General features: G+C 37.3%; 1 protein-coding gene across 7 annotated transcripts in view; it reads left to right on the plus strand.

Annotated features, from left to right (window-relative positions):
- Positions 1–20,627, plus strand: part of kazna (kazrin, periplakin interacting protein a) — a 41,555-nt gene that overhangs the window by 12,593 nt on the left and 8,335 nt on the right. For 4 of the 7 annotated variants that reach the window (XM_084390410.1, XM_084390411.1, XM_084390415.1 and 1 more), the window contains exons 2-8: positions 482–565; positions 10,554–10,745; positions 15,807–15,943; positions 16,030–16,200; positions 16,394–16,477; positions 18,346–18,520; positions 18,646–18,830. In XM_084390410.1, coding sequence (XP_084246536.1) covers positions 482–565; positions 10,554–10,745; positions 15,807–15,943; positions 16,030–16,200; positions 16,394–16,477; positions 18,346–18,520; positions 18,646–18,830 — 1,028 coding nt within the window. Of the gene's footprint in view, positions 1–481; positions 566–6,337; positions 6,476–10,553; positions 10,746–15,806; positions 15,944–16,029; positions 16,201–16,393; positions 16,478–18,345; positions 18,521–18,645; positions 18,831–20,627 lie in introns of those variants that run through there. The other 3 variants (XM_084390412.1, XM_084390416.1, XM_084390414.1) reach the window with 2 other exon arrangements.

Consider the following 20,627-nt stretch of genomic DNA (forward strand, 5'->3'; position numbering starts at 1 on the left):
ATCTTTGCACCCGCCAAACAGGTTCTCTTATCCGTCAGTGCTGGAATTAAAATTGAGTGACGGATGATCAGAGTGAAAACATCTTCAGAGAGAGAGAGAGCGCAAACACATTTCCCCTGCAGAATAAAGCCAGTGATTTAGTTTTATAAGATTATGCTCATTTTAATTAGGTAAAGAAGCTTTCTAAGCATTGAAATCCATCCTGAAGGCGTTATAACAAGCATCCAGTGGCTGATCCTCTATTCTGTCATTGATTTGTGTGTTAAATGCTTCCAGTTCCTTCTGCAGTGAGTGGTGTGATATTTCAGCCGGATCAGAGGTGAGATACACTGCTGCCGATACCAGAGGTCATTCAAGCTGAACTCTAGACATTTATTTGACTAAAATGTGAACTTCCATCTTCCATCTGTTGCGATTATAAGGAAGCCAGAAGAGTTTATGTGAAAATCTAATGTTATGTGTCTGTGTGTTTCTCCCACAGATGCACCGGTGCAAAGACAGAAAGCTTTGACAGAGCTTGGTCAAAAAGGTGACGCCGTTCTCCAGGAGACGTCATTGGATAAAGGTAAGAATAGTGTGCTGCACATGCTGAAAGCCTAAATGAAGTCCAGATAAGCACAAACACTCTCACACCACTAAAACGCACCACTGACTAGTCGAATGAAAATGAGTGTGTTTCAGACTGAAACTCTGAGTGTGATCTATGAGGCGTCACCTGAGAGATAGAGAGTGAATTTTCCTGAGCTGGAAGCACACATACACACACATACACACACACATACAGAGAGAGAGAGAGAGAGAGAGAGAGAGAGAGAGAGAGAGAGACACACAAACACTAGTCTCAACATCAGGCTAAAGGGATAAAGATTTTTTCTAAATCATAAGCTCCACTCTGTCTCTGTCTGGCAATCGGAATGCACATATATATATACCCTACCATTCAAGTTTTGGGCTCGGTAAGATTTTCTTTTTAAAAAAGGAAGTCTCTTATGCTCAACAAATCTGCATTGATTTGATCAAAAATACAGGATTTTTCCTTTTTGAGAAATTTAAATATAAACAGCTGTTTTCTATATTAATATATTTTAAAATGTAATTTATTCCTGTGATGTCAAAGTTGAATTTGCAGCATCATTACTCCAATCTGCAGTCACATGATCCTTCAGAAATCATTCTAATATGCTAATTTGGTGCTCAAGAAACATATTTTTTTATTACCATATTGAAAACAGTTGTGCTGCTTACTATTTTTGTGGAAACTGTGAATACTTTTTTTCAGGATTCTTTGATGAATAGAAAGTTTAAAAGAACAACATTAATTTGATATATATATATTTTTTGTAATAAGTGTTTGCTTATTCTGTTCACTGCTGAATAAAAGTATTAAATGAAGTTCCAAATATGTTCATGAGGAGCCTAATCATGTAGTCCTGTCAATCATCATTACGATCCTAAATTAAATTTAATTTAATTCTTCCGGCATCTTCATCTCCTCCTCTATTTCTCTCATTCTTGTTAGTACCATTATAGGGTGGTTGAGCTCGGAGTTTAAGCCAACCTTCAGGTTTGAGTCTCCTTCAAGAACAGCAAGCCAAGTTCATTTATCATTAAAGGGATATTTCACCGATTAGCATTAAGCTTTGTATCAGTAGAAACCCGGTAGTATTTTCGAATGACCGTGCTTCCCTCCCTCATGTCCCCTGAGACGAGAGATATCTGTATTGTGTGTCTGGAAAAAAAAAACTCAGATCGGAGGCTTTTTTGGCCAGAGGCTAGAGACTACAGCCAGTAGTAGGAGCTAGTTCCGCATGTTTTCAACCCGCCCATAGGGGGTGGGATCTCACGATAAAACGCCGTCTTTTCAGTTTCCAGTCAACTAGTAGCCTAGTTGTATCATTTTTTCCGATACTGCCCTCTGTAACCGGTAGGCGTGGGTTGGGAGTGGCCTCGTAGGGCAACGAAGCAAGTGCATTCTGGGAGTTGTTGTCTTTCATCCACATGAGCCAAAAATAAATGTTCTGACTTTTCTCAGTCTAGAAGGCAGGCACCAACTTCTAAAATAATTTCACATTTCTACTACATAAATGAGCCAATTTAAATACACATTCATCTTTCCAGTGGTGAAATATCCTTTTAATTATTAAAACTGGATGGGAAGGTGAACTTGTGAAATGGTTTAAAACATTTTACTAACCCAAGACTTTTGAATAGTCGTGAATATTTACTAGTAAAAATTGTTTACGTACCACTTTGCAGCCACAAGCATCTTCTGAGGAAGAACTGGGGCCGGATTTACAAAAAATTTCTTAAGAAAGAAGTTAAGAAAATTCTTTAGAAAAATTCTAAGAAGTTCGTAAGAATGTTCCTAAGTGCAATTCTTGAAAATTTAAGAAGTCCTTAAATATTTTCTTAAGAACATCTTAATTTGTTTTAAAGAAGAAAATGACAGGCTTTGGTATTTTTTTTATTTATTGAAAGGTGGGTATTACTCATTGCTCGCCATGTTTTTAATGTGCTGTGTCAAGTTAAAATAGATAATTTTAAAAGAGCCTGTCTCAAGATGCAGCTGTCTTTCCAATTCATTTGCGCTCTGTCTTTCTTTGTGCTTTAGAGCGAATGCGTCTTGTATCTGTGTGGTGCCTCGGTAATTCTAGAGTAGTGATCACTGTTTTTTATGATCGATCGGTGTCACTTCAGAGTACACGTCCACATTCCTAGTAGTAATTTGTATTATATGTAGCTAGTGTTATGTTGCAATGTTTACCATTTAAGACAACCCAATACATTTATTAAACATCCCACATTTGGGTATTTAAGACAGGTTAGAGGTTGTCACTCTTAAGGTGATGATACATAGGGCAAATTTTTGAGCAATGTTGCTGGGCAATGTTGCCGTCAATGGGCAACCAGATGAGACACAGGGCCCACGACTGATCTAAATTATCCAGATAGAAATTTTTTGCCCATTTTCAATGGGAAAGTGCCCAAGCAACAATCGCCCGGCAAGATTGCCCAGCAACATTGCTCAAAAAGTTGCCCTGTGTATCATCACCTTAAGAAGTTATTTACGATGATTTTTAAGAACATTCTTTTCGGGAATATGAATGCTTCTTAAATGTGATCTTTCTTAAGAAATGTTTTTGGGAATTCAAAATATTCTTATAATTTTTTTTTTTTTTTATTAGAAGTTTGAGAACAAGAAGAAATGGGCAGTTTAAAAGATTTTTATTCTTGAGAATGTTTCGAGAATCCGGTCCCTGTTTACTGGAATTGTGAGCTTTGTGAGATTTTCGGGTAATTTCATCATTGTCTTTTCAACCTTAGTGAGAACTGCTGTGCATTTGAATGAGCTGCCAGTTTATTTTCTTTGCTGTTTTTGTTGGTTGGTTTGTTTTTTGGGGGGGATTTGGGGGATGTGTTTTTGCCTTTATTTTTATATGACAGTGGAAAGTACATGACATGTCCCAGATTAAACTTTTTTTCCCATGAGCCGACTGCCCTTGAGCATCCTGAGCATGTGCACAGCCGAGTGCGCCACAGCTCTGATGCCTTGTTATTGAGGGATTTCAGCTTTACAGCTAAAAAGTGTGGTTAGTAACTTTGAGTCAGTCAAATGACCTTTATCTAATTAAATGGTGGTTCTTGGTAGGGCTAGGCAATAAACAATATCATATTGATATTTACTTAATGATGATAAACTCTGGAGATTTTTACTTGATATGGATTAATGTAACAGCCTATCATACAGCAGAAATAAACGTAATAACAGCCAGTCAGTGCATGTCGCTAGTAAGTAATTTCTGTGTGAATGAACGGCGTGGTTTCGTCTGATACACAAACTCACATACATGTGACGCTCACAGTGTTTGTAGCATCTGCAGTCTCAGTATGAGGACATGAACTCATGAACTCCAGAGCTGCTTTGAGAGTCACTTCACAAGCTTTTCACCGTGAAAAACTACCGTCAAATATACACTGAAACTAAAACTAAAACTGTAAGATCTTCACAGCAATCTGTCAAAACAAAAATTCGGTTTAACTTCAAGAAATTATGACCAAAATATATCACTCACTAAACAAAAAAATAAATACTCAAATGTACTTCTCAAAGTAAAAAAACTATTATTATTTCTAAGGAATATCATACAACCAAGATATTTTTTTCATCCATGTTTGACATTTTTTGTTGTGAAGCATCTTGACAAAAATCCAAATCCAATGTTTTGTTGTAAATTAATTGATATATTTTCATTTGATTACATTTTAAAAGCTTGATTAAATTGTTAAAGTTTATATAAATTTGTATTAAATCATAAAACACAAAATCCTAGAAAAATAAAATAGAATTTATGGGACATGAAACGGTGAACGGTGATTCCTACATGGCTACTCTGTGGAGTTTAATTGTGAACTAACAAGTTTACATGTCAACATTCATTCTCAAGGTCTAACAAATAGGTGGAAAGCATTTCCTTCCCCATTAATAGTAAATTAATATTGCGATGATGAATATCAGTTTTGCATGATATGGAAAAAAATATTGTGCCATATTGCCCAGCCCTAGTTCTTGGCCAGAATAGCTTTCAACAATGTGGACCAGACGTTATGTCAGTGATCCAGTCTGGAGAGACTGCACACATTCACTCTCTACTGAACATGTCATAAAAGGGAGAGAGATGGAGTGTTAGAGAGACACTACCATATTATCTTACAGTGTTTTCTTGGCCCTGACTGCAGGTTGACTCTTAGAGACTCTAACTGATTGAGGTTCTCTATTCACTAGCTTTGAATCAAAGGTTATAAATTATGAATCCATTGATTCATCATCTCCATAGAGGGAGTGACTGTGGCTGCAGTTCTTAAACAAACGTTGTCTCATTTATCACTCTTTTATTCTCTTAGATAAACGTAGATTTTTCATCTGGGTCACGTTGTCAATTTATGTTGGCTTTTGTGAGTGTGTTTATTATACTTCACAAGTGTAAGGACTTCTGTTTCTGTAACTCAAAGACTAATTATCCGCTGTCAGAAGATGACTCCAGCCTGCAGTTGTTTGTCTTTGAACAACTTTGAGTGGTTGTCAGTCAAATCTTTGATTCCTCTCTTTCCTTCCTTCCACACATCTCCTCGCTCACGTGGTCGGCACAGCATTTATTAACACTTTACATTCCTTTGTGTAAATGGGATTGTATGTTTGTCTGTGCGTTAAGCTGATTTGTGTGAACCCTGTTGACAGGTGTAATGTGTGTGTTGATAAACCATCCTGAGGGATCTGTAAAATTTAGCTCAGTGTTGAAAAGCAACACAGCTATATTCAGACACACATATTTTGTGTGTGAATCAGTTTTGGTTTGTAAGTACCAGAGTGAATATGTCAGTGTGCACGTATGACCTAGTGAGCTTAATCACATTTTTGGGCATGCTTGTTCGACTGCTCAACTGTTACTGCCAACACCAAGGTCATGGGTTCAATTCCCAAGGGAGATACAAACTGATTTAAAAAAAAAGGTCACTTTGGGGGAAAAGATGTGTCAAGTCAAGAAATGTAAAAAAATAAAATAATCCCTCATAACTGACAGACTACTACAAATCTGTCTGCCATTTTTTTTTTTTTTTTGGTATAAGAAACATTTGTACAGGAATTAATACTTTTATTCAGCAAGGATGAATTAAATTTATTCAGAAGTGACAGGAAAAACATATAATGTGATAATTATCACATAAATAAAAAATATAATGTAAATAATTTTTTTTTTTTTTGTTGTAAATTCCTCACAAAGTGAAACAATTGAAGATCTTTCTCTCAGACGGGAATTTATCTTTACTGAGCATGTGCTGTGTACGTGTCATCTTTCAATTTAGTGTGTTACATTTGCCCCCCTGCCTCCCCCTTCACATGCTGAGATACTTGGATCAAAACTGATTGACAAAAACAAGTGAATGGAGATAGATGCCAATATCAGGGGTTTCCTGTGGCTTATTCTGAGAACAGTGTGTTAGTTGTTGATTGTTAACTTCAGTGTGTGTGTCTGTGTGTGTGTATGGTTTCCTCTTACCGGAATTTGGCTAGTGAGAGATTTTGTGTGTGTGTGTGTGTGTGGATATGTTTAAAAAGAGAGTCATTACCTGTTTGAAATTCTGCACCTTGACCTTAGATCCTTCTTTTCCTTTTGCACAACGTGTGTGTGTGTGTGTGTGTGTGTGTGTGTGTGTGTGTGTGTGTGTGTGTGTGTGTGTGTGTTGAACATTGGTGTCAGTTGTAGCTCCTCCTTTTTAAGCAGAGAAAGAGAGGGAGCGCTGAGGATAGTTAATATCTGTAAACCATTGGGAGTCGCTCCTGGCAGGTGAAGAGGGAGTTTGAGCCTTTGAATTTGGCTTGCTGTTGGATTCCGTTCAGGAGATGATAGTTGAGATTCTTTTAATCCCAATCATTTGATTTGTGAAGATGTCAGCGAGGAACGAGGGGTGAATGCGGGTGAGTAAACGAGTGATCGTGAGCGTTTCCCTCAGGCTGCAGAGAAACGGAGAGCAGCAAAAGTTTCTTTAGTTGCATGACTGGTTTTACGGAGTGAGGGTTTTTGTGTGTGTTCAGATTATTTATGTGTATGCATGCAATGAAGCATCAGAAATGATGGACTGTTACATCATCAGGCTTGTTTATATTCAAATAGACACACAGTCATGCACATGTGGACACACACACACACACACACACACACACACACACACACACACACACACACACACACACACACACACACACACACACACACACACACACACACACACACACACACACACACACCCATGTCTGGTTCACTATCTTTGTGGGGACTCTCCATAGACTTAATGGTTTTTATACAGTACAAACTGTATATTCTGTCCCCCTACACTAACCCTACCCCTAAACCTACCCATCACAGAAAACTTTCTGCATTTTTACATTTTCAAAAAAATATAATTTAGTTGGCTGGTCCCCACAATGGAGGTGATCTCAGGTTTTACTATCCTTGTGGGGACATTTGGTTCCCACAATGTAATATAAATCAAACGCGCACATACACACACACACACACATACACTCCCTCTCTCACACAACACACACACACACACACACACACACACACACACACACACACACACACACACACACACACACACACACACACACACACACACACACACACACACACACTTGGATAGTTAACAAATGGACAGTATATCAAGAGTTTAAGTTAAAGTAAATATTTGTGAAGTGTAAAACAAAAAATTATTGTTGCTGATTATCATTTCTTTAGATTTAATGGTGTGCACAATAATAATAATAATAATAATAATAATTATTGAACATTTTACCAAATATAGGCATGTTTAAAATATTATATTTAATATTGTATATAACTATTTATATTATACAGTAATATAAATATGTATAATTTGTATAATTTTAGTTTATGCTATTAATGCTAAATATCTCTCCTTTTATTATGTGGAGGTGTCACGCCATAAGACTAAGTAAATGAACATTGAAGTAATTCCACATAAACATTACTTAATTAAAAGTAGGAGGAAAGCTTGAAAAATTCTTATTTATTTCCTGAAATGATTTATGTGAGTCACTCAACTCTGCAGGACAAAATTGTGAAAACCTTTTTTGTCTGTCCAGATAAATGATGAAAATATAAGAGAAAATGAATGGCTTTTTTTTTACATGTCGTCATCATCATTCTGTTTAATGTAAAATTCATTTTTAAAAGCTGACAAAACATGCAGTGATGCATTGTCGTGGAGCTGTTCGCATCAAAATAGCCCACCATCAGAAGATGGATAACACAGAGCATGGTGAAACTCTGGGAGTTGTATTTATCACACTGGACAGGCCTGGCATCGCTTCATCCCACTGTACATAAACTGAAGCACGAGCTTTCCAGAACAGAAACAAATACACATCACAAGCCAGCGGCTTCGTTATTATCAAGTCCAAACTTCATGTGTATGATGCAAACGTTCATCTGATCAAATGTGACTCTGCAACACTCATGCCGACAGTCACTGTTATTTTTTTAAATGCTGTTTATGGTTGCTGTGAGATTAGAGTAAACGTATCTTAAGTACAGTGACTGATCACCTTTAATTAATTTTATATTAATTAAAAGCCCGAAGATCAGTCCTCTTCTAGTCATCTCCCTAAAGCTTTCAAACTCATTTTGTGGTTGACTGCCCTAATAGAATTAATCAAACTCTTCAGAGCGTGGCTATCAGATTTCTGCCCTTTTCTGTAGTGTCCTCAAAGGCCAAGACACTCAAGACTCTTTAAATTGCATGAAAAGCCCACACATTCTGTGTTTTCTTTCTTTGTCACACTTAAAATGTATTAATGTCATTGCCTTGGTTAGCAAAACATGAAACCAAGTGGTATCTATTGCAAAGAAGGAACTTAAGTGGAACTGACAGGAGAAATTGCGCAAAATAAAGTACTTCGGAATAAACGTTTAGCATCATTTCCAGATACCAATTGGTTTGATATTTTGTTATTTCATGCCATGGACATTGTTTGAAGTGTTTGCTTTTTTGAGGGCTACTTCCGTAGGGTGCTCAGCTTGTTTAAATTAGATCTGATATCCTGTTTTTAAAGGCCTAAAATGGCAAGCACAGAGAGTCCAGGTAAAAACTCACTCCATACACTTATGTAATCCATAACAATAAAAAAAAAAAAATCCTGTCTGGACAAGAAACTACAGGCTAGTGCCAACTGTAACCCTTCACTGAACCCATAAGCTAATCTAGAGTAGCATCTGCATTCTAGAGGCTCATTTTTGGATTAGTTGATGCTAAGGTCTTACAGCTCTAATCCGTGTAATACAGCCTGCCGGATCTGCAGTGCTGTCTCGTATCTGCAGTCTGAAAGTAAACCAAAGCACACTCTAGAACTGCATTAGATGCTTGTGACAAGACTTCATCCTGTTCTGGCAAGGAGGAACACCAGATGTTCAGGATTCCTCATCTGTTCCATACCAGCCAACTGTGATGTGAATGTTTATTAGATTGTTGAACTTTTTAAACTAACACGATGTGTTTAGAAAAGATAGAGAGTGAATCAGACATCAACTGAAGCTCTCACGTGACTCTTCAGAATATGGCAACAACTCAAACTCATAAACACGGCCATATAGACATGGGTCAAAGCTCATTATGAATGACACACAACACACCTTACATTGGTACACACCTCACAGACTACTGTTTTATAGTCTTTATGGATTTATTCACACATTACTGTGTCTGTATGCACACTTATCTCTTTGTGTAAATCCAGAAGTGCTATTTAAGAATTTAAAGCTCAAAGATTGTAGTAAGCAGATGTTTTGTGATTCTGTATGCATATGTGCAGAATCATGCATATTTAGATAATGAATGTGTGATTTTGTTTTGTAGTGTAGATGCGTGATTACTGTGTCTTCTTTATCATATCATCCTTTACCTATACTCAGTTTCTATAGATTTTCTTAGCAAAATTCTGCAGAAATGACTGGAATGCTCTTATGCTTGTGTCCTACAGTAACACCTGCTGAGTGGATCTACTTGTTTCAGAACGCATGTAGGAGGAATATTTGCATACTGAGTATGTAGTTAAATTGATGGAATACTTAAAGATTTCTTTTCTTATTCTAAAATATATGCAATAAAAGACAAATCCTGGATTATAATTGCCATTATCATCAACTTCTTCAGGTATATTGTGATTTATTGTTATGGTTAGGGGTTGCAGACACTGCAAAATGAATAAATAGAAAAATAATATCTATATATTTATTGGGTTAAAAAAACTGCATTTAGTTGAAACAGAAAAGTTTTAGAACACATGTCGGTCAAAAATGACCTTGTTTTTTTATTTATTTAATATTTTGTATTTTAGGAGATTTTATGTTAACAATGTACATTTATGCAGTAATTGTAATCCATTTATTCACTTTTTCAGCATGGACCTGAAAAATACATTTCCAAGTTAAACTATCATAAATCTTGAATGTTTTGAATGTCATATTTTTAAATACTTGGCAGATTATTGCTGAAGTTTTTTTTTTTAAGTGAACTTGAAAATAGTTATATGAAAAATGCTGAAAAAGTTCATAACATAAATCTAAACAAGTTGTGTTCCTAATTTGAGGTTGATATCTAAAAAAAATTGCTTTTTGTTTGGGCGCAGTACCAAATACTTCCACTAGTTGAAATTCGTTTCCCATTCATTTTTGACCGCGAACAATAGAAGTGTGACTATTTCAGGACCATTTAACATTGTCAAATCATGTCCATGCTTTTTTTTTATTGCTTGATTGATTGCTTGATTGCTTGATTGATTGATTGATTGATTGATTGATTGATTGATTGCATTAAAAATCCACTTGGCTCATGCCACTTCTTATAACAATGATTGTAAATAATTGAATAATAATAAAAACCTTCAACTGTTTATCAAAGTAAATCAGGAAACCATCACAGTGATGCATTATAATGTTTAATTATTCTCTCTCTTTTTGTCCTTTTCTCTGTAGTGCTGTTGCATGAGGAGGTGGTGCGTCTGCAGGAGGAGGTGTCGGTGCTGAAGCAGGTCAGGGAGATGTTGAATCGTGAGCTGGAGGAGACAGGAGGAGGATGCTCCGTGGAGCTGCTGTCTGTCTCACAGATCCGAGTGCAGCTAACACAGAAAGAGCAGGAGCTGGACAGAGCAAAGGAGGCATTACAAGGTAGGAATTGAATTCAATGAGCCCAACCTTTCATCCCCAGCTCTCAGCCTACCCTAGACCTGTCATTTTGAAGTAAACAATAGACATAAAAGCACAAACCCTTGCTTAGTGCTAACTAACTGCCAACTTGCTCAGGGAAACAAAGACTATTCATAAATATTATGGAGATATTATTATGAATATTAATACTCACTCACCTAAAGGATTATTAGGAACACCTGTTCAATTTCTCATTAATGCAATTATCTAATCAACCAATCACATGGCTGTTGCTTCAATGCATTTAGGGGTGTGGTCCTGGTCAAGACAATCTCCTGAACTCCAAACTGAATGTCAGATGGGAAAGAAAGGTGATTTAAGCAATTTTGAGCGTGGCATGGTTGTTGGTGCCAGACGGGCCGGTCTGAGTATTTCACAATCTGCTCAGTTACTGGGATTTTCACGCACAACCATTTCTAGGGTTTACAAAGAATGGTGTGAAAAGGGAAAAACATCCAGTATGCGGCAGTCCTGTGGGCGAAAATGCCTTGTTGATGCTAGAGGTCAGAGGAGAATGGGCCGACTGATTCAAGCTGATAGAAGAGCAACTTTGACTGAAATAACCACTCGTTACAACCGAGGTATGCAGCAAAGCATTTGTGAAGCCACAACATGCACAACCTTGAGGCGGATGGGCTACAACAGCAGAAGACCCCACCGGGTACCACTCATCTCCACTACAAATAGGAAAAAAGAGGCTACAATTTGCACGAGCTCACCAAAATTGGACAGTTGAAGACTGGAAAAATGTTGCCTGGTCTGATGAGTCTCGATTTCTGTTGAGACATTCAGATGGTAGAGTCAGAATTTGGCGTAAACAGAATGAGAACATGGATCCATCATGCCTTGTTACCACTGTGCAGGCTGGTGGTGGTGGTGTAATGGTGTGGGGGATGTTTTCTTGGCACACTTTAGGCCCCTTAGTGCCAATTGGGCATCGTTTAAATGCCACGGCCTACCTGAGCATTGTTTCTGACCATGTCCATCCCTTTATGACCACCATGTACCCATCCTCTGATGGCTACTTCCAGCAGGATAATGCACCATGTCACAAAGCTCGAATCATTTCAAATTGGTTTCTTGAACATGACAATGAGTTCACTGTACTAAAATGGCCCCCACAGTCACCAGATCTCAACCCACTAGAGCATCTTTGGGATGTGGTGGAACGGGAGCTTCGTGCCCTGGATGTGCATCCCACAAATCTCCATCAACTGCAGGATGCTATCCTATCAATATGGGCCAACATTTCTAAAGAATGCTTTCAGCACCTTGTTGAATCAATGCCACGTAGAATTAAGGCAGTTCTGAAGGCGAAAGGGGGTCAAACACAGTATTAGTATGGTGTTCCTAATAATCCTTTAGGTGAGTGTATATATACTTTATTGTTGATTATTATATGCAGGGCTGTTGATTTAACGTGTTAATTGAAAAATAACGTGTTAAAATAATTTAACACATTTACCAAACCTGGCCCCACCCCCAGACCTATGTTGATAATCTTACATTTCATATAGTTGATTGGTGATGAACATAATGCAGGGCAACAACTCACTGCGTGATGGAGCCTATGGAATGTAGTAAGAATACCCCTAAAATTCAAGATAAAAATGCCCCTGTATGAGTTATGAGTTGATATATATAGGCCTATATGATATGATATGATATAGTTAAGCAATATCAATATCACACGAGTAACGAGCGCAGTATCACATGAGTGCTGTCTTTGTCTCGAAGCATGAGTGCAAATGTGATATTGATTTTATACAACAGTTCAATAAATAAGAAGGTAAAATTGATATATTTTACACACAATATTGTCTGTTTTTGCAAAAAAAATTCAACCAATATATTGCCTATAAAGCCAGAGCAGAACTATTGTGCGTCTCCGAGCAACACAACAGCGGCGTTTTATTACTGAATGAATCCACGTTTCAACCGAATCAATCGGGTGAACAAATGATTTAATGGCCCATTAATAAAGAGAGCTAATAGGTGTGTTCGACTTGAAGCGGCTCTGCACAGGCCATTCGATGTGACATCAAAGTACTGTGAGAGAGATTAGAGATTATACAGAGCCGTCTGCTCTCTATTCGCTCTTGCATTACTTTGATGTCATTATACACACCTATTTAATTCATTCTTGAATGAATCAACCATTTCAACGAATCGAATGAATGACTGACTCAATGACTTACTCATTTCGACATTTACCCCCACCTAATATCAGTTTTGTTTTGTTATGTTACGTTACGTTACGTTACGTTACCTTATGTTATGTTATTGTTATGTTATGTACCTCATATTTAAATAAGATTCTCAGACAAGTGATTTGATCCAGTATATATATTTGAAGTGCAAAAGGTGTTTTGACTGCACCATTTAAAATATTCCTCAAAGCTATTTAGATGTCATCTCTCGTTTATCTTTATTTTGTGCTGCTACTCATTTTTCAGCTCTGTAGCTGTGAAATGCAGAAGTAATCAGAACAGCACTGACCACAAAACTGCCATAATATTCTCAGTGCTTAGGTATCAAGGGATTCTAACCTCCTTGGTCTGACTTTGTCTTGAAGTCTACTTTTTCCAATGACCATTAAAGCCCAGTGTGACAGGAATGCAGGCATATATTCTAGATCAGGGAGAGTTGAATGGCAATCCTGAACATTAATTTCACCTAAACAGCTTTGCATTGTGGGTGCTGCCTTCTGTGTTCATCTGTGTTCAGAGCTGACTTTGTCTGCAGTATTCTGCGAAGGCTTACTGAAATCAGTTATGAAAATCATCATTTTGAAATGAGCATTGTACATGTCTGCTGTAGAAATCCGCGGCAGCAAGAGATGGAGGGATAAAGAAAACTCATATAACTAATAATGTGATTTGTGTGTGAGCTAATGGAAAAGGAACATGTTCCAATATTAAATGAAACGCACACTGTTTGGGAGAAAATTAAAGAGCTCTGCTTACAGGATCTACTGATCTGAATGTTCACTGCTATTCACAGTCTCTCTCCACCTCTGACCAGGTGTTCGTGTGTGTGTGTGTGTGTGTACACGAGTGTGTGTGTGTTTTTTTTTTTGTGCTTTTTTTGTGTGTGTGTGTGTGTGTGTGTGTGTGTGCCTTTTGGCTCCTGTATAATGAGTCTTTAAGTGGTGGGTGAATGGACTCAGTGTCCTTGGAAAAGAAGAGCTGCAATTTGCAAGTCAGAGCAGAGACTATACAAACAACCTAAAACAGTCAATTACTGCCTCTGTTATCACACAATATTAACCACAGCCAGCTGGAGAGAGAGACACCCTAGAAGAGGAAAAAGAGGGAGTGAGAGAGAGAGGGACTGGACATCAAGAGAATAATAGTAATGTATAAATGGGAACGGTTGTATGCAAATTAAACCGTATTATAGTTTTAAATTGATCGAGACCACAGACCAAAATAGCACATGAAAAAAACATTTCAGAAAATCTTTAAGGTGTAATATTACTACATAAAACTGCACTGACAGGTGAATTCATAGCAGCAATATTTTATCAACACTGAGGTCCATTATAATGGGTAGATGAGTAATTCCCTTTCTTATATCTCAGATATTCTTCATGCTTTCTCTTGGCCTCTCGACTTATTATGAACATTATTTTAATTCATACTGTTTAAAACAGAGCTGAAGGTTGATAATAGTCAAGGTTGTGAAGCACTTCTGATTTGTCAGAGCAAAACTAGCAGTGGAGCACAGAACCTTGATTTTAGAAAATTATTTTAAACTATTGTGGTAGATTTTTCCCTAAACCTAACTCTCTGGGTCGTCTCCAATCGACGTTCCCTATATAGTCTACCTGGGTCGTCTCCAATCGACGTTCCCTAACGTCTCCCATCGACGTTTAATATATAGTCTACCTACCTAACTAACTTTCCCTAACTAGCTTTCTTGCTGCGCAGCAATGATCAACAAACAGACTTCAGCAAATGTCCTTTAAATGCTTTAATCACGGCCGGAAGAGGTCCCGAGCAGTTCTCAGGGAATCTCTCCCAAGAAGAAGCAAGGCCGGAGGATCTCAGACAAATTCCATTGAGAATCCCACCAGCTAACACGAATACAACAGTTTTTTTATAGAACAAGGAGGTATGGCAAAAATGATATGAATTTGATTGGTTCTTCATATGCAAACCCTTCTGTTACTAGGTAAAACAAACTTTGTTTTAATGATTACTTCATTGTTAATCACAAGGTTCAAACTTAGTCATCGGTCTAGTTTCATTTCCCATATTTGTTATTTTTACACTCACACAACCAAAGTAAAAGGGGTATGGCAACACAACATACAACATTCAAAAACACAGGACAGAATGTTTTAGTACATTGTGTTTCAAAGTGTTATCATGTTAGGCCTAAAAAGAGAAATAAGGTTAGATGTTAGAAACATAGTTAGTTTAATATAAAGTTTACTATTTTATCTATTAAAAATCCACCACACTATATCACACATTGCAAAGTTAATACAAGTATTTTCATTTTCAATAATAAGAAACATTATTGCTTATAATAGTTTCTCTTTCTTTTTGGTTTGTGTTATTTAATTATTGGTGCTCGCAAGGCCTCCAATAAGGATTGCTATTGCTCATACTTAGGGTTAGGATTTATTTTAAATCGATAACTCTATGTATTAAACTAAGTGTTTGTGCTATGGATATGAATTATACCTATAATCATGCGAATTGAGGAAACAGACTACTGCTCAAAGGTTTGGGATTAGTAAGATGTTTTTATGGTTTCGAAAGTAGTCTCTTATGTTCACCAAGGCTGCTTTTTTTTATCAAAAATACATTAAAAGCAGTAATGTTGTGAAATATCATTGCAATTTTAATTACAAGTCACTTCACAAATCCTTCTAATATGCTGGTTGGTGCTCAATAAACATTTCTTCTTCTTATTATCGATGTTGAAACCAGCTTTGTTGCTTAATCTTTACGGAAATACATCTGAGGAACTTTTTATATATCTTTATCTTTATCTCTCTTTTCCCCCTAGCAATGAAGGCAGACCGGAAGCGTTTGAGGTTGGAGAGGACTGATCTCGTGAATCAGATGCAGCAGCTCTACACAACACTGGAGAGCCGTGAGGAGCAGCTACGAGACTTCATACGCAACTACGAGCAACACCGAAAAGTATTACTCGCATGTCTTATGCATTAAAACTTGCACAGCAACTTTAAAAATGCATAAATTCATACACAAACTTGTTTGTGTTGTAGGAGAGTGAGGATGCAGTGAGAGTCTTGGCAAGGGAAAAGGATATGTTAGAGCGGGAGAAGTGGGACCTACGTCGACAAACCAAAGAGGCCACAGAACATGCAAGTGCACTCCGCTCTGCACTGGACCTGAAAGAGAACAGGATCAAGGAACTGGAGGCTGAACTAACTATGGTAAGATACACATCATTTAGAAAAACAGGATACCACACATTAGAATATCCTGCTTCTTGTCTGCTGAGTGGGTTTATAAATATTTGAAATGCGTGTTTATCTGGTTTCTTCAAACTATATGTCAACTAGCTCAAAAACTTTAGTGCTGAGTAGTGTATGGGTGCTTTTGTTTATGTGTGTGTTTCTTTAACAGATGAGTAACTTTATGGCTCAGAAACTAGAGAGTCGCGTGTTTGTTCGATCTCCAGAAAGACCAGCATCACCTAAAACCGTGTCGGTAAGATCAGCCAGGCCTGTCACTCAACCCCAAGTCCCTCTTTGATTGGTCTGCAGTGTTGACTCCCTCTCTGATATGCACAATTTAGACAATGTTATTGGTTGCACGTGTATTTTGTTTTGAGAACAAACACGTTGTGTATATGGAATGGAAAAAGCATGTGCAGTTCTGTTTCCTTGCTGTGAGTATCAATGTGTTTGTGTGTTTCTCTCTGCATGCTAGTTTATTAGAATGTTTAGAAACTCGGGAAGCATTCTAACCCAGTGATAATGGAGAACATGGCAATGGTGGTGGTGGTGGTGTTATTTGGGCTTGTTTTCTGTCGTGACTGTGATGTGAAATGATTTTGAACTAGGCCCAACATGGAATCTGCAGGTTTTAGCGCACCGATTATGGGAACAGTTATGCAGAAATTTGCAAAAATTATTTACAAATGGTATGATGGTATTAAACAGTACTTTTATCGGTTGCCTGTTTTTATAAGAAAACAGGTTTCCCACAGTCCCACATAAAATAGCAACATAGATTTAAATATTATATATATATGTAGTCAAAAGTCTTTGGCACGTTAGTATTTTCACCCCAAAAAATGGGTTTAAGCCAGTTATTTATATATTTTTTGTAGCGTGTCAGTAAGAAATACACACATTCCCTTTACCATTCATTTTAATAATCCAGTTAGATTTTTGGATGCACAAGGAGTCTGACAACAGCCTGTATGATCTGATCTCACCAACATCGAGTCCCATAGAGTCCCAGATGGACTCGATGATGGTGAGATCAGATCTCTGTGTGGAATATACCGGCTGTTGTCAGACTACTTGTGCATACAAAAATCTCAATGGATTATTATAATTAATGGCAAAAGTAATGTTTGGAAATGTAAACTGATAGTTCCTACTGACACACAACAGTGTGTGTGTGTAATATATATATATATATATATATATATGAACATTTTGGCCGATAACGATAACTGGTCATTCTTTATATTTGACAGCCGATAACCGATATATTGGCCGATAAATCCAAATTTTTTGATAATTTTTGAGAGCCTGATTACAAAAGCAAAAGTCTCTCACCATTCAAATCCATGTCTCAAGCACACAATTATAATGTTCTCATTATAATTTTATGTAGCCGATATGACAGACTTGTGCTGCACATGTTGCACTTTACTATATTTTCCTTCTTTCCAATCATATTTCAAGCAAATAAAAACCATCATGGCGAACAGTGCGCATCTGAAGTGTCTCAGCTGAAGGAAATAATCCATTATTTATCGGCTTAAATATATCTGCAAAGTTTTCTTATCGGGCTGATAACGATAACATAAAAGATTAACATATATCGGCCGATATCGATATGGTTGCCGATATATCGTGCATCCCTAATATTTTATAAACATAAAAACAATCCTTTATGATATATATATATATATATATATATATATATATATATATATATATATATATATATATATATGTATGTATATAGCATAAAGCTTCTAAATGTGTTTTTTAAATATCCGAATTCAGTAGACACGAACAACTTGAAAATTCATGGATATTTATTGGTCAACATTTTTTAAAACAATGGGATTTAACACATAAGAGGGGAAGAAGGATGTAGAATTTTGACAAGTTTAGAATTAAACAAGTTTAGACATATGTAGTATTTTCTGCAGAGTTCTGTGTGGGCCTATTAATAACTTGTCTGTAGCTCCAGACTGCCACTACTGTGAAACGTTTGGAGCAGTTATTCTGGGCAGTACTACACATTCATTTTCACACATTTTACACTTGTTTACAACACTCTCTGGACAAAGAAGTGGACCTAATTGAATTAAATCTGTTTGTGTGTTCCAGGCAAAACAGTCTTTGGCTACTCTCACTAAGGATGTTCCTAAGCGACATTCGCTGGCCATGACCACGGAAACTGTCGTCAACGGCAACCAAGAGTGGGCGATGCATGCAGAGCTTCCTCTGACTGCGGCGATACGACAGAGTCAACAAAACCTTTACTACTCAATGGACAGACAGGGTACATACAGTACACATTACACATACAATAATGACCTGTCTTTATAAAGATCTGAACAAGCTGAAATTACCCGAGTTAAAATCAGCCTCCTAATTCTGAATCAGTCATATGTTTGTGTCTGTTAGCACTGAAAGCATCTCCATGCGTTTGCGATGCTGATGGCATCAGCATGATGTCATCAGCCGCAGCCAGGATCAGTCCGTGTCACTCGAAACAACCGTCTGTCATCTCAGACACCTCAGTGATGGAGGGAGAGAGATCCTCAACGGCATCCGATTCACCACGACACAGAACACACTCCCTCTGCAATGTAAGACACAAATATAGAATTCAACTCACTGTGACACTCATTGCATTACAAAAATACACAAACGTGTACAGTGGTGTGGCATGATACTGTCTACCTGATACCCAAATCTCAAAATACATTTACATGTACATTTACATTTATTCATTTAACAGACTCTTTTATTTAGCGCGACATACAAATGCAAAATATATAGCAATTCATCACAGAGCCAACAATATTTATAGTATACTATATTAAACAATATTCATAGGTTAATTGAATGGCTAGATTAGGAAACAAGCTAAAGCAGAGGTGAAATGCAACCTTTTTTGTTATAAATGCCTTGGTTTAGGTTGTGAAGTGTTTAATTGTTCAGAAGAGGTGCGCAAAATATGGGGTTACTATTATTGCATACATGGTGTTAATATTATTTGCCCTGTCAAACTTTTAGTAAAAAAATTACATTATTACTATATACTATTATGATTATTATTATTATTATTATTATTATTATTAATTTCTATTAATTCAATATTGCAATTAATTGTATTCTAAAATTTTAATAATATTATTGTTACTATTTTTAAAAATGTTATGTGCAGAATGCAATGTGCATATATTATTTACTCAATCAAAATTTAAAGTTGCAGTCCGTAGTTTTTCCTCTTTGTCGCCATCTCTGTTCGAAATCTGCAATTGCAGTTATTCGCGGAATTATCAACTTTACGTGCGTTGTGCCTCAGCATTAGCCTGGCTAACGTCAGACCACTTTCTCTTTGAGACGTGGTCTGGGAACTACATGTTCATTTTCTCGTATTTGAGGCGTGGTTTACGAATGCCCAGAGCCGTTTATTGGGCGCTACGAATGTCTATCAAATGCGCCTGTACATAGCTCATAGCCAATCGTTTCAATTATACCAGATGACGTATGTAGAGCGACAGATATTCAACGAAGAAGACGACGATGGGTCAGAGATTTATGTGTACACCAGAGTCCTGCACGGGTCCGATTTTGTAAATCCGCACCCGCCCGTACCCGCAGTGCTTAAAACAGCACCCGACCAGTTTTCCGACAGCAGCACTAATTAAAATCTGCACCCGACCCGCTTAAAATAGAACCGACACCCGACCCGCACCCGAAATCAAATCAGTTTAGACAATCACATTATAGACACACTTACAAAAATGTTTATTGCCAGGTCATACAGAAGTTATTACACGACAATTAACACAAGGACAACTTCAGCCGAAGCTGTCAAAAGGCCGGTACATGAAGAACATGGCTAACGTTACCACAAAACTGAGTAGCCTAATAACAGACGCGGCTACAACACTATATCTGCCACGCAATTTCGTCTAGCCTACATCTGACAATTCTGGGTTCAAACACGCCCTGCACACCACACATACTTAACAGTGTTAAATATAAAAAATACTGTTCGATAGAACTGCTTTGTTACCACAGTTTCTGCGTGCTTCCTCAGGGATGAAGTTCCACATTTGCGACTATCCAACACAAAAATGTTTGCAGCAAAGCCTTTCACAATATTTTCTTCAGATAACTCCAAATTTCTCTCACACACTGGACTTGATTTTTGATGACGTATTGTCGACAACTTTACAATCTCCACTAGCTATTCTTTTCTTCAACTCCTCAGCATCCATCTCGACGACTGCAAGGCAAGCAGATCGCGCGCGCGCAGTTATGATGAATTTTTTAAAGTGAAAGTAGCCTAGGTAACGTTATAGATGCTGGGAGGGCGTGGTAAATAATAAACTGATGTGGATTTTAAATTATTTTATCAACTTGAAATACAG

Source organism: Rutilus rutilus (assembly GCF_951802725.1).
Source record: "Rutilus rutilus genome assembly, chromosome: 19".
In the NCBI taxonomy this organism is placed as follows: domain Eukaryota; kingdom Metazoa; phylum Chordata; class Actinopteri; order Cypriniformes; family Leuciscidae; genus Rutilus; species Rutilus rutilus.